General features: G+C 42.8%; 1 protein-coding gene across 4 annotated transcripts; it reads left to right on the top strand.

Moving 5' to 3' along the window:
* On the top strand, nucleotides 1–27,925 carry nr4a3 (nuclear receptor subfamily 4, group A, member 3). Of its 4 annotated transcripts, XM_088013632.1 has the most exons (9): nucleotides 1–937; nucleotides 3,699–3,869; nucleotides 4,508–4,589; nucleotides 8,510–9,345; nucleotides 15,618–15,747; nucleotides 17,021–17,184; nucleotides 17,283–17,482; nucleotides 22,245–22,423; nucleotides 25,594–27,925. In XM_088013632.1, exons 3-9 carry the CDS (start codon nucleotides 4,526–4,528, stop codon nucleotides 25,854–25,856), a joined length of 1,836 nt encoding a protein of 611 aa, XP_087869758.1. In that variant the 5' UTR covers nucleotides 1–937; nucleotides 3,699–3,869; nucleotides 4,508–4,525; the 3' UTR covers nucleotides 25,857–27,925. The 4 variants fall into 4 exon arrangements, with proteins under 4 accessions (XP_087869758.1, XP_014851534.1, XP_014851532.2 ...); XM_014996048.2 differs by lacking the exons at nucleotides 1–937; nucleotides 4,508–4,589 and adding an exon at nucleotides 2,831–3,003; XM_014996047.2 differs by lacking the exon at nucleotides 1–937 and having other exon boundaries at nucleotides 3,688–3,869.

Here is a 27,925-nt window from a genome sequence, read left to right as displayed (position 1 = left end):
ACAGATAGTCCCAGTCTGAGCTGACCTCTCTTAACCTCTCTTATGTGGCAAAAGGGAAACATGAGCAACCATCTTAAAGTGTAACAGTATAATTAGCTGAAAGTCATGGTTGTTTGGAAGATTCAAGGTGACCTTTCAACACATTTTTTTATATATATATATTTCAAAAAAGAGCAACAAAAAAAACAGTGTTTATATATTTAAAAGAGCGTGGTGGAAGCAGCACAGTGCTGAGACACCAGCTCACCCAGCGGATCCCCCTCAGTTTCCTGTCCTCTAACCATCAAACCAACAGCGCCTCTGTGTCGCTCTCTCTCTGTCTGACTGATCCTCTCTCCACCCTCTCTCTCTTCTCTCTCGCTTTCTCTCTCTCTCTCTCTCTCTGGCACACGCGCTCGGGGCTTATGTGTCTCGTACAGTACGGAGAGCGCGAGAGGGAGTGACGTCACCTCTCCGATGGCGTCACATTGACGTAGCGCATACCAGGAGCTCTAATGTGGAGGCAGAGCGCTCATAAATGCAGTATTTGACTTTCTCCCCTCAGACGGCGCACATAAACAAAGCCGCGTTACAACTCCGAAAAGCACCCAGCAGCTCTGACAACACTCAGCTGCCGGGAGCGGACGCAAGAGTTTGAGCTTTTATTTATTTATTTTTTTGTATTGATTCTGCGGGCTTTTTTATTATTATTATTATTATTTTTGTATTTTTTATTTTTATTTTTTTAGAACAAACTTCTTTTGCGTGCTTCAGAAAATTGAGACGATCGCGAAAGTTCACCTCCGATGACTTCGCGCCTCTTCTGAATTTTTTTTTTTTTTACCCTATTTTTCCCCTCTTTATTATAACAATTACTTGTGATTATTCTGGATGGGAGCGGGGATACTTCATGCGAGGTTATAACCACATGTAAAGACGGAACCGCTACAGCAAACCAGTAAGTAAACTCTGAATGAATGAATCAATGAATCGCTCGTATTCTGACTTCTATGGACTATTAGGCTGACAGATAACAAACCCCCATCAGCTGTGCGTGTTTGCGTTCGCATTAACTCAACCACATGCCATGCTAAACTTAAACCCCGGCATCCTGTTGTGCTTTTTCTCAACTTTTTGCGTGTGTGTATATGACCTGTTGCTATATGAACGTGCTCCACTGCCAGCCAGGCTCTTTCTTTGTGTGTTGTTTCCAAGTGAGGCTGAATTCGATTTTAATTTGCGCCGGGAAGGTATCATATCCTTTCTGGTTGTCATGGAAATGAGATGCCTCTCACTCACTGGCACAATGAAGAGGGGAGTCAGACGCACAAATGGGTCTGAGTGGAGAATAGTCCAGCCTACATTCATGCAGGGTCTGGGAGAGTAGACTTAATACTCTTTGGTTTCCATTTTTATATTAGGCTCTTAGGATTTTATGAAGGAAATGTGTCGCTAATGGTGTTTTGTTATTTATTTATTTATTTATTTATTTTTTATTAATCTGGCAATAGTGTGATTGGATGCGATTGTTTGCTGGTTTCTTATGGAAAATACTAGGACCGTATTAGTTTTTCCATTAATTTAAAACATCCCTTTTATCTATGTACATGGAAAAACATTAAGACTTTCTAATTAGGTCAAATGATTAAAGTAGTGGTCAGTCACATTATTATGGTCTAAGAGTAAAAAAAAAGAAAACAACAAAAACATGGCCACTGGTATTTCCACATTTCTTGCACCTAAAGTAATCTCCCTTGAAAACATGTGTTGACAGCACGTTGTAATCTATATCTTTTGCGCTTTGGGCCATTTCTGGGGAAAACTCACCAAGCTTGATCACACTTTACGCACAGAGGCAGCCACTTCTGACAGCCTCTCCTCTCAGAGCTGATTTACAGTACTCATATATTTCTCTTCTCTCTCTCTTTCGCCTTTATATTCCCTCTGTTTGCTGGAAGCCTTCTCTTGCCCCCTGTCTGTCCGGGGTTATTGGTGTGCGGGGCTACCGGGGCCTATACCGGCGCTCCGGGGCGCGTGTTTTGCGGCTCTTGTGTCGTTCTCTTGGTTACTGGTGGGTGAGCGCGTTATTGGGGCCAGATCCCCTCCTTCGGGGTGTTCTTTTGAGGACGAAGCACAAGCGAGTGGAGACTAGTTTGTGAAACAGACCCTGTCTTAGTTTCGAGGTGGAAAATGTGCTAATAAACATTTAAAAGCTGAGATAAGAGCGCAATTACGCACGTTTCCATTTTTACCTCGAGAAGTTATGTAAGAACAGCAGCATCTTTTTCCTGCTATGCTCTTATCAAACATGAATGTTTTCCTCTCGTTTTTCCCCAAAGCCCACTCAAATGACTATACGCCTAATTGAATAATGACTTAATTGTTCCAAATTAGCTCTAATCAAATAAATGTTATACAACTATTTTTGTTTGTTTCTGTATAATTTGATATGATGCATCAGGTTTCTAGACTATGAAAAGAACATCTTGACCAATAGAAGCACAAAAATAGCTGCAAAGTTGTAATGTTTTCTCTAAAAACTGGGATTAGTTTGGGAGAAAGTGCTAATTTAAAAATAAAATGAACGGCTGTCGCGGAGATTATTAATATTGTTGACACTAATACCCAAATGATGGTCATGATTGTTGTGACTTGCGCAAATAAACCTGATGGAGGACAGTTAGTGGTCTTACAACTTAAACCGTATCACTGATTTTCTCTGCTTGTAAAGAGAGGGAGGAGGGGGAGGAGAGAGAGAGAGAGAATGAGAAACAGTGTTTGACAGAAAGGGGGCGCTCTGGGTCTTGAAATCCGGCAGCATCTGAGCGTCCTCTTGCAGTTGACAGGGAGCTGGAGGCGCACAGCACACAGGAGCCCCGCTGGTTGAAAGGTTTCAGGTCCGACTCTCCCAGCACTTCCAGTTCATTAAGTCTGCCGCTCTGGATGAACCTGGTACGGCCGTGATCAGAGGCAGGAGAACTGATGGCCCGGACGCGCTGTTTTTAAAAATATTCACCTTTATAGGTGTGTAGATATTTCTTTTACAACTTGTTCTTGTTGAATTAATTATTTGGTGCGCGCAATCTGGTTATCTTATAATAACTCTTCAGGGCTTTCTTTTTTCTTCTTCTTTTTTTTGCGTTAGAATGAAACCTGTCGCCCACGTAAGTGCAACTTCTGAAATGAGCCGATAGACCTTAGTTGTGGTTCCTAATATTTACTTTGCAGCATAGATTTTAGTCTTAAAATCAATCAGGGTTTGATAATGGGATGTGAATATTTGTCTGCCATGATATCCAAGGAGATTTGCGTGGATTCAGATTGTAATTTATTGTTTTATTACCTACATCTCCTTTCATGCTCTATTGTGTCTCTTCGCATCGTTTTAGGTGATTTGTTGCACTTTATCTGTTGGAATTGATTTTTCATAAATAATTTCATATTCAAGGATTAACTGAGTTGATTGTATTTTATCATTATTATTGATATGCAGATTTTCCTAGTTTACATTGTAAGAGTGTTAGTTGTGTTTTTCTACTCTTGGAATTTGCTAATCAGAGTTTTGCAAGTTTACAAAAATTGTGTCAATAATAATATCAAAACTTGCTCCTTGTTTTGTGCGTGTGTGTGGATTTTGACGATCGCTGCTTGCACAGGGGAGTCATCACCCACCTTTTCTTTCAGTTCCCTTCTTCTAACCCACACATGTGGTTCTGCAGGCACAGGTTCGGAAGAGCGCGCCCAGCCGAGCTCGGAGCCCCGGCGATCGGATCCCTCCTGTGCCACGTCCGCCGAGTCCTCCCCGCTCCAGGAGCCCTGCCCCGGCCGCAGCCACGACACCCCTAAACCCCGGACACCCAGCACCATTCAGCGCGAAGCTCTTTCACCAGGTACACAACTGAGACTTGTCTTTCTTTCTATTTCTCTCTTTATCTTTCTTCCTTTCTTCCTTCCTTTCTTTCTTTCTTTCTTTCTTTCTCTTTCTTTTTCTTTCTTTCTCTCAGTTGATGCTTTCTGCAGTGACAGCTCTCTCTCTCTCTCTCTGCGCCCTTTTTTGCGGTGTGTTTGATGGCAGGTAGTGAATTTCATGTCAGAAGCTACATCATAATTTAAATCTGAATTTAATCAAGCGTGAGTAATTTCTCCAGGTTTTTTCCCGTTCAAATAAAAGAATTAAGAGTTGTATGATTTGTGGGTATGTGTGTGCGCGTAGGAGTGTTGGTGTCAGTGACATTTCAGTCATTAAGATAAGAGATTGGTGCTGGGTGGGGTGTTTCAGTATTCTTTTGAGAACCTCACACACTTTCGTTTCAGTTCTTCACAATGAGCCCCTCAAACTGAAGGCTTTGTCATGTAAATGCATCTGTCTGCTTTTTGTGCATTTTCACAACATATCTGTAACTTTATTCTTCATGTGTGTAAAGAGGCCTCTGAATTTTAATTTTTTTTTTTTTTTTTTTGACAGTATTAAGAAAGAAAAAAAATGCTTTCTAATTGATGTGTGCAACTTCATGTTTTTATTTGTTAGATCTATGGCATTCTGACAATGAACAGGCGCGCTCAGTTATTGGAACAGCTGCAGTTTGTCCAGTTGAAATGCACATCTCGAGGTTAGAGACTGTTTCCCTTTGCCTCACTGTACGCTGCACCCCTCTTTTGTCTGACTCTGCTTGGGTTGTCTGTCCTTTTGCTTGCATACACACACGCACACACACATACACACACACACGGTTGTATTTTATGAAGTGTAGGGAGATTTTAATGTTGGTGCTGGAGTCTACGGAAAACCAAAATTTCACCTGTGAAAAAATCTTGCATGTCTGGAGGACGATCTGAATCTGTGAAGCTGGGTGTGTGTTGGTGAGGGTTGAGACTTGACAAGAAGTGGTTCTACAGGTTCTCCTCAGGATGAGGGCACATGTTATTAGCACAATGAGCTCACACAGATACTTGTTGACATCCCAGACATCAATGGTGGAGAGTAACAAAAAAAAATGTGTGTGCATGCTTTTATTTAAAAAAAAAATAATAATAATTGCTCCTCAAAAGCATTTGCTACTAATCTGACTCACAGAGACCAACGTGAAAATGTTTCATCTTTAATATTTCTCACTTCTTCTTGAGCTCACCTGAGGCAAAGTCAGCCTCGACAAACCTTTAAACTTAAACTCTCCTGACAGCCTAATGAGCTGCTGCGAGGTGTGTCAGGACATGGCAGGTGCTGGGAGTCTTTTACACACACTTGCACTCACACTAATACTTAACTGGGGTTTGACCTACTGACACAGCACAGCCTCAAACTTTACCGCCGCACTCTCCTCTCATCCTCTTCCTCTGATGCAGTAGAAAGAAATAAAACTATTTAGGTTTTGCACTGAAAGGCCCCATGACGCCCTTATTGCTCCATGCGTGTTTTTCCACGTGGGTTGTGGAGATGGTCACTCGTAGCGTAGAAAAAAAAAAAAAAAAGATGACGTCAAGGACACGTAGGCATAGAGCTTGACTCATATCCTGAATATATGTTTAAAAAAAAAAGCCTGTTTTATTGGTTTATAGGCTTGCCTTAGCGCTTTGTGTGTAGATACCTCAATGACTTAAGATAAGAACTGTTTTAAAAAGAAATGTAAAATAATGCTAAATATTCGAATTCTTATTTTTAATATAAAATGTTAAGTAAATAAATACATTTGTAGATTATTCTTGATTAATCGGCAGAACCCGTGGTAACGCTCCAGGTATATTTTAATTGCGCCAGAGCTTCTCAATGTGTCACTGTCTGCCGTCAGCAGTTTATATGAGCATTTACGACCGCAAATTTAAACACGCCGGCTGCTTTCAGAGTGTCTTATTATACTTTCTGTGACCGCACCTGATAAGAAGAAACAGTGTTTTTAATGAAGTTACCGGACTTTCAGTTTTGCTGCAAATAAAGTTAATTGGCTTTAATTCCCTCAGACCGAGTCGAAGTAAGGATACCGCTTGGATAGACTGGCAAAGGGGGTTTGGTTAGCGCCCTCAGACCTGCATGTCCCGTGCCTAACTGGGTGAAAGTGTGACGCGCAGGGAACCGTGGTGATTACGGCAGAAGTGCGTGCATGCTGGGCGTCAATTGGGAGCAGCCGACGTGTTGACAAAGGAGCAAACGCAACAAGCCTCCGGCTGAGTTGGCATTGAGTACTGACAAGACGGAAAATGAACACTGAAAACTACGTCTTTTGATTTGAAAAAAAAAAAAAAAAGGTTGCTGGGCCATAGGCATCCTTGCAGAGCGTTCAGTTGAAATCAAAAGCAAATAGAAATTACTTCTTAAGTTTTACACTATTTATGGATACAAGACATTGCGATTTGTCAAACTGTCCTGAATTATTCAGCGTGTGAGCAGTGGAATTGAATAATTGACATTGATTTGATGGCGGCGCCTTTATTAAAGCCACAAGAACAGATTCCACATTCCGTGACTGAAAGCAATGCTGCGCTGTGGGACCTGGAAATGACGTCACTCCGGGGCTGAGCGCGTCCTAGTGTCGCGTTCCATTTGTTTTAAGATTTGAGAATGACGTCACGTCAGAGTTGAACTACAAAACACGCAGGGTTTGCTTACAGTTTCTGTGCCAGCTGGGATTAGCAGTACAAGACAACCGCAACTAAAGAAACGTGTTTACAAATGGATGCTTTAAGGTAGCCTGCTAATGTGTGCCACTGGTTTAAGAACGTCCAAACAATCATAAGAGTTAATTAAAAAAAAAAAGACTACATTTCATAAGTGTGGCAGCCATATTGGATGGGTTCCCTTACAACCTCCAACTTTGCCAGCAGGAATTTCACACCAAAGCTCCAAATCAGAAAGTCAGCAGCAACTTTTTTGGTGCCAACTAGCATTAGCAATATCAGACAACAACAAGTGTTTTTCTCCAGATCTGTTCAAAAGCAAAAGGAACATGTTCACAAGAATGTTTCTCAGCACTCCTTGTGCCACTGGTTGAATGAGATACAAGGTGTACACTTTACATTTTATACGCAGTCTGTGAGCTCTGAGGTTTCCCAGTTGGGTAAATTAGAGGGATTTTGAGTTCTTTCTGTACTTCCAACTAGAATCGTGGAAAATTTGACTTGAGCGTTCAAAAACTACTAATTTGAATAACGAGCTGAACTTGATGCACTGTTTGATACCTAGAATAAGTTGGATTATGTGATTTAATTGAAATAACTTTTTTTTTTTTTTGGATAACATTGGTTATGAAATAAACTGAATTGAATTGGGGAATAAAAATACCATCAGGGATTGACAAACATCTTTGGCCAGCTATCACACTGATTTATGAAAAAATTATTTGAATCAAACTTAATACCTTTAATTTTTTTTAACAAGTTTTTTTTTTATTGGCTATTTTCTTGTATAAAAAATTGAACATTTAACATGATACTTTTTACATTTCAGAGTTTGTTTCCCAGTTTCCCAAACTGAACAGTGCAACATGCGTGCTATTCAATTTAATTCAATTCAAAAATCCTTTGTTGATCTGAAAGGGAAATAAAATGTTCAAATTCTTCAAAGAGTTATTGTAGATAGTGATGGCAGTAACTCTAATATCAATAGATATGAATATCAACAGAATCACATGGCGCCCTGTAGAGTGGCAGTGATAAATGTGATGACCAACCCAGGTTTAAAAGGTGGTCTGTTTTTGTGACAGCAGCTGAATTAAATCAGAGGATAACTCAAGACACACCGGCTGGCGTCTGCCTCAGTTAGGGGAAATATCAGAGTATGTTTTTGTCTGTGTTTATCACTGTATCTATGTGTGTGAATGTGTGTGTGGGAAGTCTCCAACACCACCATAGGGTTCCATTATTATTTAATGTTATCTCATCTGCTTTGCCATCTGACTAACCAGAGTGCGCTCACCCAACCCACACACACACACACACACACACACACACACACACACACACACACACACACACACACACGCACACACACACACGCACACACACACACGTACACACACACACGTACACACACAGGACAAACACAAATAACTGGATCTGAATCTTGCTGCTTCTTCCCCCTTCCTTACCTGACTAACTGCGCGGACCAAATCACTTAGGTTTGAAGTTGCGCCTGTTGGGGCTTCACATATTCCTGCTGAGTAATTGTTCATCACAAGTGCAAGGAGTGTAAAAGCATGACACAAAGTGAATGGCACTGCGTGGCAGAAATTAGGGACGGAAAATGGTGCAACCAGTTAAAAACTGCCTGTTCCAATAGAGCTGTGCAGAAGTTTTTAGTCACATTTTGATTGGTAGGCTGATGTGCACGAGCCTCTAATAGATTCTGCTTTTTCCTCTAGATTTATCGTAGCATCTGTCTCAAAATCCCACCCTTGTGTTGCATATCTATTTAACAATTGTTGCTATAGGCTTCTACTGTACTCCACTAACACAATAATATGCTTTTTGAATAAAAATCCCGTGACTGAGTTGTGTCGTGTAGCTCTGACCCGTCTGTATGCCCTTTGCCCCCCCGCAGACATGCCCTGTGTGCAGGCTCAGTACGGGCCGGCCCCTCCAGGCTCCGCTTACTCCGGCCAGTCCTTCGGCTACCAGGGTGACAGCTACGGCTCTGACCTTATGACCCCGGACTACACCAAGCTGGACCTGGGTGGGGGTGAGATCTCTGCCGCTGCCACCACCTCCCTCCCGAGCTTCAACGTCTTTGTGGAGGGCAGCTACGAGCCCAAGTCCTCCTGCCTGTACCAGATGCCCCCCCACAGGCCTACCATCAAGAAGGAGGAGGAGAGTTACCCAACTGCCCCACCCATGGAGGCCATGACCTCCACCACCATGTACTTTAAGCAGTCCCCTCCATCCACCCCCACCACCCCGTCCATGACACAGCAGCCTGGGACCTCCTTCATGTGGGACGAACACTCCTTGGGCCCCCAGTCTCACCCTCACTCCATGGGCTCGGGCCTCGAGTCGGGACCCCTCAAGTCCCCTCGCTTTTCGCACTTTTACCAGCACTCCCCGCCTCACAGCGGCGGCAGCGTTGGCGGCTATGAGAGCCTCGGAGGGGGGCTAGTTCGCACCTCGTCCTCTTCATCCTCATCTTCTTCGTCAGTGTCCCACCCGCACGGCCAGCACCTGGAGCAGCCCATGTACCAGCTGCACCGCGGGGCCGGGGGCAGCAGCCTCGCCTTCCGCTCCCTGGCTCTGGGACCGTGTGGCCCCCTGCTAGGGGACAGCCTGCCCTCGCCGCCCCCTCGGGGCCCACAGGGAGAGGGGACCTGCGCGGTGTGTGGGGACAACGCAGCATGCCAGCACTACGGCGTACGCACCTGCGAGGGCTGCAAGGGCTTCTTCAAGGTAAAAACTCTCTAAAGTTTTAAAATAAAGCCTGTAGGTCAGCAATGTGCGACAGTATGTCATGGATGTGAGAAGGCATCGCTGCTTGGTTTATTTATGAAGAACATTTAAAAACAGCCAAAGTGAGTCACTGCCGTGATAAAACAGGTAAATAACAAAACAATAAGGCCAAATTAAAAGCTTTGATAAAGATACATGAAAGTCTCATTCTCAGATGGAACTAAAAGCCAATATAAAAACCAGAGTTTCGAGTATAAAATTAAGATTCTACATGAGTTGATGATATAAACATATATGTCTCAGCATGACTGGCACCATGCAGGAACAAGTTAGTTAGTTTAGTTATGTATTTCAAACATATTCACATTACAATGACATATATTTAGATAACTATTTGTGTGAAATGGAGGTAAGAAAAGTATGAACTTATTTGACCTTGCTTTGTTTCTTTTATGTCTTTTTTTTTTTACACATTTTACACAAAACTAACTAAATCCACTGATTTACCTTCCTAAAAGCCATTGGTGGAGCTGCTTTAATTGTTATTGCACTAATTGTTTTTATAAATTGGATATTTTTTCAAAGAAATTAATTTCTTGACGGGTTTTTTTTTTTGTTTGTTTTTTTTTAAGAAAAGCAAAAGTGCAGCAGCTGTCTTGCAGCCAGCTGACAGGCAGTGTGTAACAACAGCAGGGGAGGAGGCAGCATGTATAAAAAATATTACTTTAAATGAAAGGATAATATGACAGAAAATCTGTAATCCACTTAGCTTTTCTGTGTTTTGAATTGTTCTCTTTCTCATTATCCTCTCCTGTTGCCAACGTCTTTGACCCGATCCCACCAAACGCGCGCAGTCACCTCCTCCAAACTTACATCAAACTGACGTGTTTCTCTTGAAACTATTTTCTTGCTCTTGCCTTGCTCCCACTCTTACACCTTCCTCTCCGCTCTCTAAATCATCCTCACAGTCATAGTGAAAGCTCAGCACACCCACGGGGGGTCATCTCTCCCAGCAACCAAGTGGGCAAAGTGTCTGCATTTACCCAGGAGTGTGTGTTGGCTTGTCTTATTTGAGAACACAGGCTGATAACAGCCCTTATTCTCTGTCTGAAACACAGCGCAGCGAGTGTGCAGCGGAAAAAGGTCTCCTCCTTGAAATCAAAGTTTCCTTTCTGCTTGTTAGTATTGCAGCAGTGAAATTGACCACATTTCACTGACACAATACCACGTCCAACATGAGTCAGGTTGAAATTCGGGCTCCGCAAATGATTCAGTCGTGCGCTTTTCATTCTGGCTGCCACACATCACATATCACCGCACACGTGCTAATGCCAGATACGGTTTCAAGTCCAACGCGCAAGTCATAAAAATGCAACAGACTTTACATTTTTCTACTGAGTGCAAAATGTTTTTTTGTTATTTTTTTTAAATAAGTGAGTAGCACAAGAACTCCAAGTAGAAAGACATTACATTCAGGTAGTGTAATTCTCTTGCACTATTCGTAATTTTAATTTATATATCTCTCCATTAAAAAAAAAAATCCCAGCACACTTTGTTAGGGCTTTCTGCAGGAGCAAAAATGAAGTGGCAGCAAGTCAGAGGGTGCAGAGGTAATTGAATAATGCCTCTGGTAGGTGGAAATGAATTATCCTTCTTTTCAATTAGGTTGACAATTTGTTTTTATTTAGTAATTAATGAAAACAGTGTCTGATGGCAGCAGGCTGCAGGCTTTGTGTCAGTGTCTGTGTGTGTGCTTGTTACAGAATTCAGCAGCCACAGAGTCTGTGCTTCCTCTACACACACACATGCAGATGCAAACATGCGCAAGCGACACATGCATGCAACCACATTTAAAGAAAAACATATATGTTAAAATTCCTTTGTTCACTTTGTAGATTGTAGCACAAATAAGGAAAACCACCTGTTTTTCTTCACATGCAAGAAAAACAGGAGGTTTTCATATACAGTATATATACACTGTATATAAATATATATATGTATTTTTTTTTTACATATTTTTATGCACATTACCTCCATTATCGTGATGGTTTTATTGTCCCCTGAAATACTTCCCTGATTATATTTAATTATATCCGAGTAGTTATGACACATTAATCCACAGAACAGGGTAGCTGTAAATTATTGCTAGTTTATTAATGCAATTTGAAGCACATTTCCTCATGAATTAATTTCAGATGTTAAACAACTTTTTCTGTCCCTCGTTCTATTATTTTTGGCTGAATAATGTGTGCCATTCACTATGTGTGTGTGTGTGTGTGTGTGTGTGTGTGTGTGTGTGTGTGTGTGTGTGCGTGTGTGCGTGTGTGTGTGTGTGTGTTGTTTTTTTCAGTAATGAAGTGAATCTATTCAGCTTGTATTTTAAAAATTTGACTCCATCTCACCTGTTTTTATAATGCATTTTGTTGCACGGAGCAGAGCATTAAAAATATGTGTTTTTATGCACACCAGTGCTGCTCTGCTCATCAGCTGAGCTTGGTGCACAGAAATGTTATGTTCCATCTTTTGGAAAGCAAGTTAGTCATACCTACTTATGTGGCAGAATTGTGACAAAGCAGCTGTGAAAAGTGTATTTTTAAATGCATAAATGGGAAATACAAGTTAGTCAAAATGCACAGGAATAGGCTGCTGTTGTGTAAGCTTAGATCAACATTGTTTGTTCGTCCACAAAGAAATTGACGAGAATTTAAGTTGAGAGGGGCACAAAAAAAAGCCCCTGCAGGGGCTTTAATTTAAACCAAATATGTTACATGTCAAGAATCTGCCTCTGCTTGCTCCATCAAGGCCCCACAACACCCGCAGTGTGCCTTTTTTTGACATTTGTGCTCATTTGAGAGGTTGATTTTTCACCTGAACCCTTTTCAGCTTGAAGCGGGTTTAGTTTCCAGAGACATTTTGATTCAGTCTGTGAATTCACCAGAACTTAGTTGGAATTTGAGTTAAACATGGCAGATTGAAGTTAAACTACAGTATACATCGTATAAATGAAAAACAGAGTCATGGTCAACCCTAGCTTGAATGAGGCTCTGAGCAGAATTTGATTTGTGAGCCCAGATAAGAGCCCCCACAGATTCACCCTCTTTGTTTTCATGCACACTCTGCATTGAAAGTTAACTAGAGAGCTAACAAGTACTTTCTTACATTGACAGTTTGTCACTCACCATAGAGAGTATTTATTGAATAAATCTAAAGATAGAAGCTGTAAATTGGTTAAATTGTAGAAGTTCTCTAAAATTAGGACTTTTTTCTCCTCTTTTCTTCTTTATTTGTGCAGCACTTTAATGCAGACTAAGTAGAGTCTGTACTGGCAGGCACGTTTAATTAGTTGTGCTTGGGTTTACATGGGTTTTTTTTTCAGGTACTTGTAGAGACTTATTGTCTGACACCTGCAGTGTGCATAAATTGTGACTCAAGCGACATGCAATATGAAACTAAAGCGGCAGCATAAATTACGTCCCACCTAACGTTGCTGTTAATCCGGTCACAGGTTGTGAACTTGTCCCAGGAATTTAAATGTTAAATAATTTAACTAAATAGTTGTTGTTTTTTCCCTGCTCTGTTGAAAACTATGGAAGAAATTTAAAAGTTTGTTCATTCTTGATAAAGTTGAAAACAAACAGCAAAACAAATTCTGCAATTTAGAGGTTATCGGCTCTTGAGGGCCCCCTACTGGCCTGGTGGGCATTAACCTGCAGTTTATATCACTAAAGCATGGATTATAGGAAACAAGAAAAAAACATTGCAGCCTTATATATACTGATCTCTTAATGAATTAACACCTGTGTTACAAGATGTTAATTCATTGAGATTTTACTTGATCACTGAAAACTCAAGATTTTCTTGGAAGTAGCGGTAAATTAAACATAGCAGACTATTGTCAAAGAGCCAGACTTAACTCAGCCTTTACAAACCTCTTTAAATCTGTAGCTTTCAATCCACTGCAGGGAAACAAATCAAATCCACACATATCTTAAGTCTAGCAGCACTGGATCTCAGTAATGTGATTTCCTGTAGAGAGCAGCGACAGCAGTAATACTATGAGTGCATCCCACAGCCTTTCTCCTCGGTGTTCAGGAGGTTTCAGTGAGTGACAGATATGAATCAAAATACGCTGATGTCACACCATCTTACCAGAGGTCAAGTAACAGGAAAGTAGTTAATAGTTACTGGAAGGCTGAACATTCAGTACTTTTTTATTATTATTATTATTTTTAACAGAAACAAAACAACTCAAAACTTATGTTCCAAGGCAAGAGTACCAAAAATAATAAATATGTATGCAATAAAAATATGCATGACACTCTCAAGCCCCACCTCCAGCCCCGTTTCGGTGGCGCCACTGTTTTTCTCGCTGACCCTGCGGTAGACCTGTTAAAGGTGTGAACCCATGTTGACATGTCTGCGTCACCCCGGCCGCTCTTCCTCTTCTGACTAAGCGGATGCTGATTTCCCTATAAACTCTGTTAATAGCCATAACTACCTTATCCCCGGCGCGCACGGGTCAGCGGCCATTGAGGCGCAGGGAACGTAATCCGCCGTGGTGCCATGGCGACCGCTCTCATCCGGCCCTGGCGCCTCCTTTGATGCGTCGGCTCCGCAGCCGCGCGCAGCCCGCAGTGTAATTGGTGTGTGATTGGTCTCTCTGGGGACGCGGGCATGTGTGGCGCGAGGGTCTCCTAATTGGATTTATTTGTTTTGATACATTCTAGAGGCGTTTAAAAGAAGAATGAGAGGCGGCGGCACTTTCCGTGTGTTCCGTTTGTTTAATTTACGGCTTGTTCTAGAGGCACAGCTTGACGACGTGTAAAATGTAAACAGTCTGCAAATAAAAGCATTTACACTTAACAAGCGCCTCTGCGATCATGTGAAGTCAGGAATTACCACAGGGGATGTTTTGAGTGTCTTTGGTAATTGCTTGATGCCTGTACTAAACACATGTGTGCGTTTAACATCAAAATGAAGAAAAGAGTTAAGCTCTCGGTAGAAATGAGGGCTGTTCTTCATAGGCAGGTATGCTGATGATCGGGGCTGGTCTGATCCTGCCCTCTTTTTTTTTCCCCTCAATGGAACCTCTTTGCTCTATCATATCTGCACCTTAGGCCAAAGAAAAAAGAAAGGAAAGAAAAAAAAACTCAAAAGGGGTTTAATGAGTTTTAATCCCATGTGTCAAAGACTTCTGTAAAGATCCCCCCCTGAAGGTTTTACTGAAAGTTAACAATCTCATGTTGCTTTGTGGCTTGTTTGCACCAACAAATAATTACTGAGCACTTTAAACACTTTAAACAAAAGTGCTTCAAATTGTCACTCTGCTCTGTAAAAATCTAAATGGAAAAACAGTCAGTAAACTTGGCTTTCTCACTCCACCTCCACCATCCTTTGTTTGAGGTAATAATAAAAAAAAGGACTGAATGTCCAACCTTCCAGCTACTATTAACTACTTTGCTATTACTTGCACCTCTGCTAAGAGGGTGTGACATCAGCCTACCCATCAGTGTAAGTATTGCTGCAAAGTCTTCAATAACTATTACCAAACTGTGAAAACTTACGGCGCTTACACCGGACATGAAATAAGCCTCAGAAAGCTGCCGCTCTGTAAAATAAAAGCGCCCTGGGCGGGGAGCCACATACCTAATATCAGAAACGACCACCTGTCCCGCTGGCGCATGTTGGATGTCTTCTCAGATATTATAAATGGCCTTTGATTCATGAAAACTCCGGGTTCATTCGGTCCTCCCATGTGGCTGTTTTTGGTTTTCATTTTAATAAGGTCAGCAATAGCAGCGCGGGACACGCAGCAAAGGAGAAAACAGCACCCACGGGGCCCACTGAGAAAAGCGCGAAGCTATGCGCGTGGCTCCGAAAAGGTGCCACGAGCTGACCCGGGAGCCTTCACAGACAATCTGATCACGCAGGCTCCCCCCCGCGCGCACCCTCCCAACCTCATCTCGCGGGACCTGGATCCTTAGCGCCACGCGCTCCGGCCCTCCATTGTCAGCTCCGGCTGTAATAAAATTATCCCTGCTGCAGGCGAGGCTTGTTGGAAAATTAATTTTATCTAATTATACTGATGTCACCGTCGCCTTTCAGCGCGTAATTAAAATCTGACCTGCGAGCTTCTGCTTCCTGCTCTTCGATAGGGGAGGAAAAATTGAATTAAACAAATCGAATATTAGGTGCTGATTGTGTTTGGAGGCTGATCATCGGCATGTCTTGTTTTGTTTTATTTATTTATTTATTTTTTATTGTTATTCCAGCGCACCGTGCAGAAAAACGCCAAGTATGTGTGTCTGGCCAGCAAGAACTGTCCTGTGGACAAAAGGAGACGCAACCGCTGCCAGTACTGCCGCTTTCAGAAGTGCCTAAGCGTGGGCATGGTGAAAGAAGGTAAGGAGCATCCCACATGAAAGAAAGTGCTTACATAAAACATTATCCTGGTTTCTAAAGTATTCACAGCTTTCTTTTCCCCAGTTTTCAGTGGGTTTTAATGGGATTTTATGTGGTAGACCAACAAAGTGGTGCATGATTGTAAGATGGATACGTGGTTTTGAGATTAATTCCTGTTTAAAATCTGAAAAGTGTGGCATGCATTTGCATTTACCCCTGCTGAGTTGGTGCTTTGTAGCTGCTAGTTTTTTCAGGATATTGGACAGAAAGCATCTGTGAGCATACATTTTTAGTCTTTTCCCAGATTTTCAATTGGATTTGGGTCTGCACTTTGTCTAGGCCATTCTCACAAGAATAGGCTTTGATTATATCAACTTCCCTTACCCTGTGCAAGAAAAGTATCCCTGCTAGGGTAAGGATAACATTCTGCTTCATGGTTCACCGTGAGGATGGGGATGTGTTTTGCATGTTGCCCAAAAAGTACATTTCTGGTCAGGAGTGCATTCTTCCGCATCCTTGACAAATAGCATCAAGTAAACTTTCTCATAGTTTTCTTCTTTACCACGAAGTCCAGATTTAACTGGTCCACTGATAGTTGTCGTGGCGACAGATTCTCCATCCTGAGCTGTGGATGTGATTCTGTTTGTTCACTAAACCTTTGAGGCCTTCGCAAAAGATCTGAATTAATTGAGTTGCTTTGTCACATAAAATCCCAAGAAAATGTATTAAAGTTTGTGTTTAAATTGTCACAAAATGTGAAAAATGTTCAACATATGTAACGATTTTTGCAATTTTTCTGATTGTTCCCTCCTGCTGGTGTTCAGGAGGCCAGTAATGACCCAAACCACACATATTCATGCTGTGGACAAAATGCAACCGTACAAAAAAAAAAAACCACAACAGCGTTAAGGCTGGCCATCAGAATCACACATCCTTTCTGTTTTTCTTTGCGCTGCGTTTTTCTCATGTGAAAAATCGGTGTGACACTCATACTGTCCTCGTTCCCCTGAGGTTTCTCACCTGTCTCACACGTCCTGTAATACCCCCACCCACATACACACAGCACATCGATGCAAATACACCCAGAGCGCTCATATTCCCCTGCCACGCTAATGCATGTGCCAGCAGAGCAGCTCCACTGCCACCTGCTGGCCTGCTGCGTGGGAAAGGTGGGAACGCTGGACAGCTCCTGACGAGATCGGGTCACTAAGTTGGAGGGGGAGAAAAAAAAAAAAAAAATCTAATTTGCTGCTCATCTTTCTCTGCTTCACAGTGGTCCGTACTGACAGCTTGAAGGGCCGCAGAGGACGGCTGCCCTCCAAACCAAAGAGCCCCCTGCAGACAGAGGCGTCCCCGCCGTCGCCCCCGCTCAGCCTGCTCTCTGCTCTGCTCAGGGCTTACTCCCACTGCACACCGCGAGACCTTGACTACAGCCAGGTGCCCCCTCCCAGCCGCCCCCGTCGATCGGAAAAGCTCAGTCTGGTTTGCGCCGGCTCTTGTTTTACAACTTCTTTCCTCTCTCTGCATCCGAACAGTTCAGCGCCGCCGACCCTCCGTCCTCCACCTCAGACGTGGAGCACATCCAGCTCTTCTACAGGCTGCTCACCATCTCCATGGAGACCACCAGGTGCTGGGCCGAGCGGCTGCCGGGCTTCACCGAACTCCAGCGCGACGATCAGAACCTGCTCATAGACTCGGCCTTTTTGGAGCTGTTTGTCCTGCGACTCGCATACAGGTAAGACAGATGTATGTGTTTTTCGTTTTGTGTTTCTTTTTTCAATCTTACATCATTTCATGAACATAATGGATTGCAGTGTGTAAATGTGCTTGCAAAGCCGGTGCGCCGCTGTGTTGGTGTATCTCCAGAGTAGGAGGAGTGCAGCTGAGTAGTCACCATATGAAGCGAATTATGAATGGACACTTTAGCTATGACAGCGGCTACACCCACAGAGTTCCTCTCCGCTCGTCTGATATCTGACGCACAGAGAGCCCTATGTGTGTGTGTGTGTTCTGCAGGCTAAAACTGTAAGCGCTATGAACTAACAGCATTGATTCCATCGAAACGCTGGTCAGCTGAGAGGCTGGAGAGGGTTGCTGTGGGAGGAAATGCGTGTTGAGATCAGCTGACTGAAAGGAAAGAGCTGGATCACACAGCGTCTTTTAAAACCGCTCAGACTGCTGGAATCTTTTATCACCATTGGTAACATTATAACCAAAAACGTCAATGAGTTTTTGGAGGATTGTATGCTGTAGATCAACACAAAGCGGCACATTAGCACAGGTAACTGGAGGAGCTGTACAGATCCGCAGCTCAGGTGGGAGGACCTGTTGACAAGATAATTATAGGGGGGATCCAAACATCTGGCCTTTGTTGAAGAATAAAGAAAGGTTCTTGTTGAAATAAAAAAGGCACATGACGTCCCCCCTGTTTGCGACAAACTGTGTAGACAAAATAGCAAACTAGTATTTTCATCTTGTTTCTTGTTTAAATAAATCACTGCACTCGAAATGAGACAAAACTAACCTACAAGTTATTTCTGAGCAAGACATAGGAGCTTGTTTTAGGTCAATAATTCCTTAATATTGATGAAAAAGTGCTAGTCCCACCTTATTTCACTTTAGTACTTCTGCATCCATATTAAGGAATTATTGACTTAAACAAGCCCCTATTTCTCACTGAAAAAACACTTTTGAGTTAATTTTGTTTTATTTCAAATGCACTAAGATAGTTTAACTGGAAACTAGAAACACATACTTGGTGTTTTTTCAGAGTGGGGAAGAAAGTGATTTGGTCAGAAGAGACCAAAATTGACCCGTAAGCAGAACATTGAGTGTGAAGGAAGTCTACCACTTCCATCCTCACCTTTAAAATCTGCGATGGCAGCATCATGATGGAGGGATGCTTTTCTAGATCCACCTTCCAACTAAAAAACTGTGTTAAACATACAACCAGAGATACGATAGATCAGGACAGTCAAACTAATTTTCATTTTGGGTCAAATTAAGATCATGAATGTCCTCAAAGGACTTTTTGTGTCAGAAAACTCTGATAAAACTTCCCATTAATCTATTAGTATATGAATAAATAACCACCTCTGCAATTGATGAGTACTTCTTGTACAAGTGTCTTTTCACATTGAGTTAATTTTGCAGTGTATAAATAAAAACAGATCTGATTTGATCAATAGAATAACATTCAAGTACACAACTCTTATCTTGAAGGTTGTTTTTATGTGGCCCTCTAGAGCCATGAGGGCCACATAAAAAGCTACGGTGTGACTTGAGTTTGAAACATGTGGCTTAGATCAAACAATGTTCATCTGTTAGAATGGCCCAGTCAAAGCCCAGTCCTAAATCCAAGTCAGATTATGTGGCAGATTTTGGAACAGTCACAGATGCTTTTCATCCAGTTTGAAGAAGAAAATGCTAAAGTTTTAGTTTCTGGTTCCTTATAGAGAAATACCCGAAACAATTTGAAGCTGTACTTGCAGTGAAAGTTGGTTCTACTTTGCGACAGGAGGGAAAAATACAAGTGCAGCCAAATCTCATGAAATCAAAAAAAAAAAAAAAAAAACTCTGAAATTTGTGATTGTAACGTCAAAAAAATGTGTAAAAGAAAAAAAAAAGGTACCAGGCGTGTGAATACCTTTGCAAAGTCAGAGTACGCGCAGAAGCTGGCCCGACCCGTCTCGGCCTCAGCGTTATCCTGGGTTACCGGTCCGCTCCTGCAAGGCATGCTGCTGGTTAAATTTATGGGCGGGAGGAGGAGGAGGGGAGATGGCGCTACAAGCTCGTCCTTTTGTCTGAGCTGTCGTCTAGGGCAGAGGACCAACACAGTCAGGCAACACAGGCGCGCTTACTCAGACTCTGTGACGATGTCGAAGTTTCTCTCCTCCCGGTGGAGGTCCAGGTGCAGGGTGGGAAGAGGATGGGTGGTGGCATCACAGTCCCAGCAGGAGGGGTGACTCTGAGTCACGTCACAGGGCGGACACACGCGCACACATGCACACACACACACGCATGCGCTTCTCATGTTCCTATCAGCCTAACTCCCACAACATAGAGGAAACCACACACAAATCTGGCCTTGTCTTACTTTCTGTGCTACACTGAGATCCCATCGCTTCAGCTCTGCTTGACCCCGTGCTGAACCAAAACGCTTTCCTGCACTGCGGCCCTCTACTCACAAGCGTGTGTCTGAACCCTGACTGCATGTGTGTGCGTGTGTGTGTGTGTTCAGCGTGCACAGAGCAAATTTGCTTCGCTCTTGTGGGATCCACATCGCTGTGATCCCCTCCGTCACCAAACAGTTTCTGTGGTTATTGGCTGATAACCATGGTGACAGCGTAGTCAGGGGGGAGTGGAATGTGTGGCAGACATCCAGCTGCATGTGTGCGTGTACGCAAGTGCGTGTGTGTGTGTGTGTGTGTGTGTGTGTGTGTGTAGGCGTGAGTGTGAGTGTGCATCTGCCCGGCTGCTTGTCTGCCAGCCCGTCGGTGTAGTGCTGATCATGTGCTACTACCAGACGGAGGCCAAGCGGTGTTATGAAATGAAGCTGAGCATTTAGCTACGGGGCATCAACTTAATAATCAGATCAAAAAGAAAGACAGGCTTCATTTTTTTATTATTATTATTATTCTTAGCTTGTTTCCATTTGTCACTTGCTTGTCTGGTTTTAAAATGTTTTGGGAGTTTTTGGGGAAAAAAGAGCAAAAATACAGAATAATTACATATCCAGTTTAGTTTTAGAAATCTTATTGTGCAGGATATTTTATCTTTTATGGGCTGCAGGGACTTAGAGGCAGCAGGTGTTGCAATTACATCATTGATCATCCCTGATCTTTAACAGCTTGGTCTCCAAGATCTGCACTAGCTGTGGACATAAAAGACAGCCTGGGATATAGAGTTTGAATGCATAGAAGTTAAAATGTAATCCCAGCATCCAGTCAGTTCTTTTGCAACTGTGATGTTGCACATAATGGTATTGCAATGCCAGTTGCGATCTAGTACATTTTGAATAACACAAGATTTTAACAAGCGGTGGTTATTTTGTCTGTTTATTTGTTGGCCAAATTTGTCTGTCTTGTAAGTGAGGAAAGGTGTAGTTGCCAACTTTGCTGACCAGCAGTGTGCAGCAACAATTTGGAAAGGGGGAGAAGCAGGTCACTTTGTGCTCAATGCAGTGAACGCAAAGTGAAACTTCGCTTTCTCCGGGATCACTTTTAAAATGCGATTTTGAAAGCGGCAACTTTTATAAAACATCAGCTTAACTTGATAACTGGCCGACACTTAATTATGATCCAGACACGATAAAAGCAAAGAATGCAGGCGTTAGTCTTTCTGAGCACTCTGTATCTCAGAAACCACCAGGAGGAATGAAAGCTACAAAACGCTTTTCAAAGGTTCCTCTCAAGGTTTCTAATTGAAGTTTCCTGTTGAGAACTTTCATCTAGACTAGATGGTGTGAAGGGATGCAGTCAAAAACAAGCTCAAAGCTCCTCGTGTGGCATCTCTTGATACCTGTATTTATTTGTTGCTTGGCGACTTGCAACTTTCTGTAGAAAATGCACGCTGTTTAAAAAAAAAAATGTAGAAAGAATATTATCACAGTGAGTGTAGGGAAAGGGGTAAAAGTGCCACGCTAACACAAATAAGCAATGTTTGGTAAAAACGTGAACGGTTTTTCACATGCTGTTTTTGAATCCATACATCCATGCTTTGCAAAGCTTGCATAGTGAGAAAATGTTTTTTTTTAATGCCCGTTTTAAATGTCTGGATTATGTGCATTGGGCTAAAACTTTGAGGGGGTAAAATCTTTTAATCTGTAGTGAGGATAATTAGACACAAATGTTGCTGCTTCTTAGTCTCATAACTTTTAAACCAATGTTTGCATAGACTGTAATTAGTGGCTTCCAGGTCTTTTCCTTAATCCTCATTTTTTTTCTTTCTATCTGCACAATTATTTGTTTTCCTCTCGCTCTTTTTTTTTCTCCTCCAACCTTCCATCTGTCCTATGCGTCATTCATTGTTTGCTCCCCCCCTTTTCCCTGCTCTGCTGGATAGTTAAAAAAAAAAAAAAGCGGGATGTTGTGTGCCGTGAGTAAGTGATGGTTAAATGCATCCGAGAGGCCTTTTCATTTCCTCATTAAAGCTTTGTGTTTCCACTGCACTCCACAGCCTGGGAGCATTAAAGCTGTAACAGTTTACCTATCTGCACATTCACACACACACGCGCGCACACACACACAGAGCAAGCAGGCCTCTGCCCTAACCCTTCACCCCACCCTGCCACAAGGAAATGCAAGAGTGGTTTTAAATGCTGTAATTTAAAAAACACACAAGCTTAATCAGCTTCATGCCTCCGTTTGATGTGTGTCTTGTTTCTGGCTTGCTGGTGTAATTGTTTCCTTCTCTGTATGTCTGAATGCATCAGGGGAAAATGCAGCATTTTTATGAAAAATGTCATTTTTTTATTTTTTTATTTTTCTGTCTCTCAGGTCTATGCTGTCAGAGGACAAGCTGGTGTTCTGCAACGGCTTGGTGCTGCACAGGTTCCAGTGCCTTCGCGGGTTTGGAGAGTGGCTGGACTCCATCCGGGATTTCTCTACCCACCTTCAGACCCTCAACCTCGATGCGTCTGCCTTCGCCTGCCTGTCTGCCCTCGTTCTGCTCACAGGTAACCAAAACCCCCGAGTCATCTGCAGGAAAAAATACATTAACAGTTACCTGACCCACACGACTTCCTGTCAGTCGCTCAGGATCTCGAAGTTTACGTTTAGTGATGTAACAAGTAAGGCCTTTAGAAATCATTTTTTAATAGTCTCTCACCTTAAATGTGGTTTATATCTTGAACTCATCTGGACGTAAATCTGTAATAAAAGGTGTGATAAAACATCTATATTCGCCATATGTCTGCAGTAAAAAGTAGGAGTTAGAGAGAGGAAAGTTTTTTGGGGGGTTTTCTTGAAGAAACAAAATAAACCTCATTCCCATTTTCATGACTGGTGGTGGCAACATCATACTCTCGGGCTACTTTTCTTCAGAACTGGACTTTTTCTCTTGGTGGATGAAATTAAAATGAAGACGAATAATAGATGGGGATTACATTTTTCTACATCACAGCGAGTCCAAGCACACATCCGAGTCGAAAACAAACCAGACTTGATGGAAAACCTGTGGGTTCAGCTGACGAAGGCTGTGGGCAAAATCTGATTGATATGGAGAACTTTACCAAAGTGATATTAGCAAGTTAAGAAGTGGGATGTTGATAGATTTCCAAAAACATAAACTTTTATGTGGAAATTTTATCACAAAGTTCTTTAATTAATTATTTTACACATATAAATACAGTTTATTATACCTTTTAATTGTACATCCATTGTGCTAACAGATTTGTGCTTTTCAGTTAAACTGAAATATATACGGTATATATATATATATGTGTGTGTGTTTGTGTGTGTTTATATATATATATATTTTTCCAATTTGTTAGAAGCTTTGGTTGTGGGTTTTTTGGGGGGTTTTTTTACATCCGCTGACGTCACACAAACGCTCGGAGACACACATGTCAGCGCGTTTTGTCACACATCTCTGCCTGAAACAAGAACCCGATACCCAGAAGCGCCTGCTGCACCTGCCACACACCTGGCCCCTTTAATCAGTGTCCACGGCTGAAAAATCGACACTTTATCCACGGACGGACCTCAGGAAGATGCAACAGTCGTGCCGTCTGTAGAGTGCATCAGAGACGCAGCTTCTTTCAACAAAGGATGCAGCAAAATTATATGTTGAGTTTTTATTCTTTAAAGCTCAATTTTGCAGGGAGGCATTAATGTGCAGCGGGTAAAATCCCCCCTCACCCTGCCCCCCCCCCCCCCTCCACCTCCACCTTACAACCCTGTGCTCCCTCACTCCTTCTCTCTCTCTCTGGGGGAGCACTTAACTCTGTTCTCCATCGACCAGCCCACCGTGGGGCACGGCTCTGGAACGGCGTCCACGGCGCTCGCAGTGGCACTCCGCCACCTCGGCAAAGCACACAGCGCGCGGCCGCGGCAGAGCCACCAGGGCCACCAGCCGATCGACCGCTTCGGAGTGGCCTGTGCAGAAAGGGCCCTCATCGATTTCTCCCCAGGAAGTGCCGCACAGAGAGAAACAAGGAGTGGGGGAAAGAGAGCAGGGAGAAAAGCAGAGAGGCAAAATAAAGAAGGAAAAAAGGAGTGCAAGAGGTCTGAAAGGCGCAGTGGAAGGAGGGCTGGAGTAACTCTGCAGCCGCAAACACTGCAAACAAAAGGGTCACATAAACAAACAATAAATACACTTCCAATAATGGATACCTCAAAGTGAGACTGGTCTCAGAGGCAGCCTCCCCGCAGCACACACTAGCGTGTGTGCGTGCGTGTGTGTGGGGGGGAGGGGGGTAAGGCATAGGGAGCGGGGGTGGACACCCTGTTCTCAGCAGAATGAGTTAGTGTCACATTAAGTCTGATACAAGTGCCACTGGAGTTGCTATGGGCAGCAGTCTGCAGCTTGTGTGTGTGTGTGTGTGTGTGTGGGGGTGTGTGTGTGTGTGTGTGTGTGTGTGTGTGTGTGTGTGTGTGTGTGTGTTTGTGTGTATTCCTAATTGAATTTGGCTGCTCACAAGGCCAAATAATCAGCTAATTGTTGAGCACTGTTGTGTCTTAAATTCTCCAAACTGCAGGGACTATTTGAGCATCTGTGTGCGTTCATTTAAAGTATTTATGAGCGGTAAATGCGCAGCATGCGTTTATTTCCATGTTTGCGCTATATGTCTATGCCATGTCACCGTGTGTGTGTGTGTGTGTGCGTGTGTGTGTGTGTCTACACAATGTGGAGGAGGCTTATTAGGTTAGACGACGTATTGATCTGCAGCGAATGAGACAACGTAAGGCTGTTAAGAACATGAGCCATACGGGCTAATGAGGTGCAATTCAATATAAAACAAGATGAGGCTAATGCTGTTTTACCTGAATGAGCTCTGATGTACACATATATGTGTGGGTTTTGTTTTCCGCTGGCTTAATTTTTGTCATTTAAAATACCGTTTCTTTGTACCACATTAACTCTTTTACAGAAACAAAAGTGACTTTAGGGACAAAAATGGCCGCTTGTGATGGACCATCACAGAGTAGTTCAAAATTATAGAGAGGAAAAAATATATAAATGCTTTTCAGCATTCATCTACAGATAAAAATCTGAAAAGTGTGGCACGGGAGGACGCGGCAAACATGTGGAAAATTAGACCAAAACTGAACTTTTTGACATACATGGGATACATTAAAACCAGTTGAAAACCAACAGTGAGCAAACTGCCTCCACATTGAAGCACGGCAGTGGCAGCATCATAATGTGGGGATACTTACATTTCCCATCTGCAGAAGCTACTTGATGGGAAACGGAGGGGGTGACAGACATGGCAACCCTGTAGGTGTTAAAGGCTGAATGTAGAGGCTCGTTGTGGTTCCACCAGGGTAAAAAAAACAAACAAAACAGCGATGCTCAAGGGAATGGATACTTTTGCGAGACTCTGCGGTTTATCTCTTCTGTGAAAGCCGGTAATGACCTGAGCGAAACAAATCTGCAGTACAAAACAGCTTCAAAGTTTCCAAATGAGATTAACTTTCTGTGTATCATGTGTTCTGTATCTCTATGTCATGCTTTTATTAGTGTGTAGATTATTATTTCCCCCCCAAAAAAACATGCATCACAACAACGTATCTTCATGAAAATTCAAATAAAAATATATGCAAGTTGCATGCAAAGAAAAAAAAAAAGTTTGCTTCTGCAGTGTAAATTGCAGCTCTAATGTTTTCTGTTTTCTCTCTGCAGATCAAGTCCCGGGTCTGAAGGACTCGAAGCGCGTGGAGGAGCTGCAGAATAAAGTCATCTGCTGTCTCAGGGACCACCTGGGCTGCGGGGCGTCCTCCTCCTCCACCAAGGCCACGCCTCCTCTGAGCCGTGTGCTGGGCCTGAGGGCAGAGCTCCGCTCGCAGAGGACCCAGGGCCTGCAGCGGATCTTCTACCTGAAGCTGGAGGACCTCGTACCACCGCCGCCGTCAATCGACAGATTCCTGGACACCCTGCCCTATTGAGGACTCGGGCTGAGCGCGGTGAAAGAAACCCACGTCAACGTCCTGTTCAGGCCTTTTAACCCCCCCACCCCCCAGCTCCCCAAAAGGGGAGAGAGAGAGAGAAAGAGAGAAAGAAAGACTCTCCGTTCTGGCCGACGCAGAGCTGAGAGAGCAAATTGAAAGCATCTCGCTCAGTGGGGGGCGGGGGGAACCAAACGGACAACCAACGAAAACGCTTTTCATCTGTAAAAATAAGAAAAGAAAAAAAAAAGAAAGACAAATAGACAATAACTCAAAAACGCTTTGCAACCTTTTATTTGATCCTCCACTCTGTCTTGTGGGGGAGGATGATGAAGCTGAGTTGCACAGCAGAATGACTTGTTCCTGTCCTTTCTCCATCTGGGTGGCAGCTCACTTTTGCAAAAAACAAAAAGAGAGAGAAGGGTTTATGAGTACTGTTTTGATCTGTGTTTTGGCCTCGCTCATTCTGTCCAAGGACTTCTTCTTTTCAGAAAAGGTCAAGTCTCTGTGGGGCAGAAGGTTTGCTGAGCTGTTCGTGCCCCTGTGAGACTCAAGTTTGCTCCTGCTGATAAGAGGAAGGGGGGTGTTTTCATGCCGAAGTGTGGAGAAATGTCAGAGGTCAGACATGAAGGGCAGAGACACGTACAAATATTTCATACACACGTGGAAGTGGCTAACGAGACGGGCTCTTAATTACAAAGTGCAATTTCACCACAAAAAGGAAGACACGGAGGAGGGAAGGTCTAATTTCAAACTCTAAATTATTTTAATACAAAGACTTTGTTTCTGCGTGGGGCTTTTTACGCAGCAAAGGACAAACTGTGCACTAAACGATCCATGACTGAGTCACCCAGACTTGAACTTGCTCTTCTGTGTCGTTTTTTTTTGTTTGTTTGTTTGTTTGTTTTTGTTTGTTTTTGTTTTTGTTTTTTTCAGTTTTCTTGTTTTCTATTATTATCTCATTTTAAAAATCACAGGTTGGGGTTGAACATGTGGAGGAGCGCACATGGTCACAGATTGGCTTGTAAAGCACTTACAGAGAAGGAAGGGCTACGAGTGCAGACACACGCCCTGGCCTCTCGGGCCGCGGGGCGTTCGACAGATCCAGGAGGGAGGGAGGAGTTTTGGGGGAGGGGGATCGGGTTAAACATTCCACGTTTGTGCTCTATTTTTTTTTTTTTTCTTTGCATTTCTGTCGTGGATGCTGCGCAGGAGTCCCTGAGCCTGAGAGAGGTCAGGATTGTGGTGCAAGCTGCCGAGAGCTGCCATCGCATTTAAAAAAAAAAAAAAAAAAAAAAACGGCTCTGGCTGCGTTTGCTGCGCGGGGATCTCCCCAGGCCTCCACCGCCCACTCGCACCCTCACAGCAGCAGTTTTAAAAGGAACGAAGCAAATTATAGATATATAAATATAATATAAATATATATATATATATAAATATATATAAATAAAAACTAATATTTTGAAGTGTTTTTAGCTTTTTCAAATATTGTGGTACAACTTGTGCATTTTCTTTATTCTTAAAAAGAAGAAGAGAAATGAAAAAGAAAACAACTTGCTGTTTTTTCAATGTACTTCTTTGGTTTGAGTTTCCTGTTCGATATATATATATATATATATTTTTTTTTCCCTCTCTTTTATTCACTGGATTTTCTGTTCAGCACTTTGAAATCATAAACTAGTTCTGATTATTCTGACCCGTTGCGTCCTGTGTTGTGATTCTTTGTTATTAACTTCTCATGAAATACAAAAACATTTTAACATTTCCATTTCAAGGCACAAATACAAAATTGTTTTCTTGTCAAAGAATTTATACCCCTTGAACTGTTTCTCTCTTTGTCGTTTAGTAACACTTTGTTGTGTTTTTAATGGCGCAACCCAGAGATCTGTCTTCCAGGTGAGACCAGAACCCAATCTGTAAAAAGATTTAATGCCCAATGATGCAGTGCAAAATACAAACTAGTTTGGGAACAGAGAGGCAGTCTTGACCATCACAAAGGAAAAGGCTGCATGTTTTCCTCAATTTATCAAAAATAAAATCTGAAAACTGTGGCATGCAGTTGTAACCAG

This window comes from Poecilia mexicana, unplaced genomic scaffold, assembly GCF_051168715.1.
Source record: "Poecilia mexicana isolate PSO_F unplaced genomic scaffold, ASM5116871v1 scaffold_16, whole genome shotgun sequence".
NCBI lineage: Eukaryota > Metazoa > Chordata > Actinopteri > Cyprinodontiformes > Poeciliidae > Poecilia > Poecilia mexicana.
This window is presented reverse-complemented; position numbering and strand designations above follow the sequence as displayed.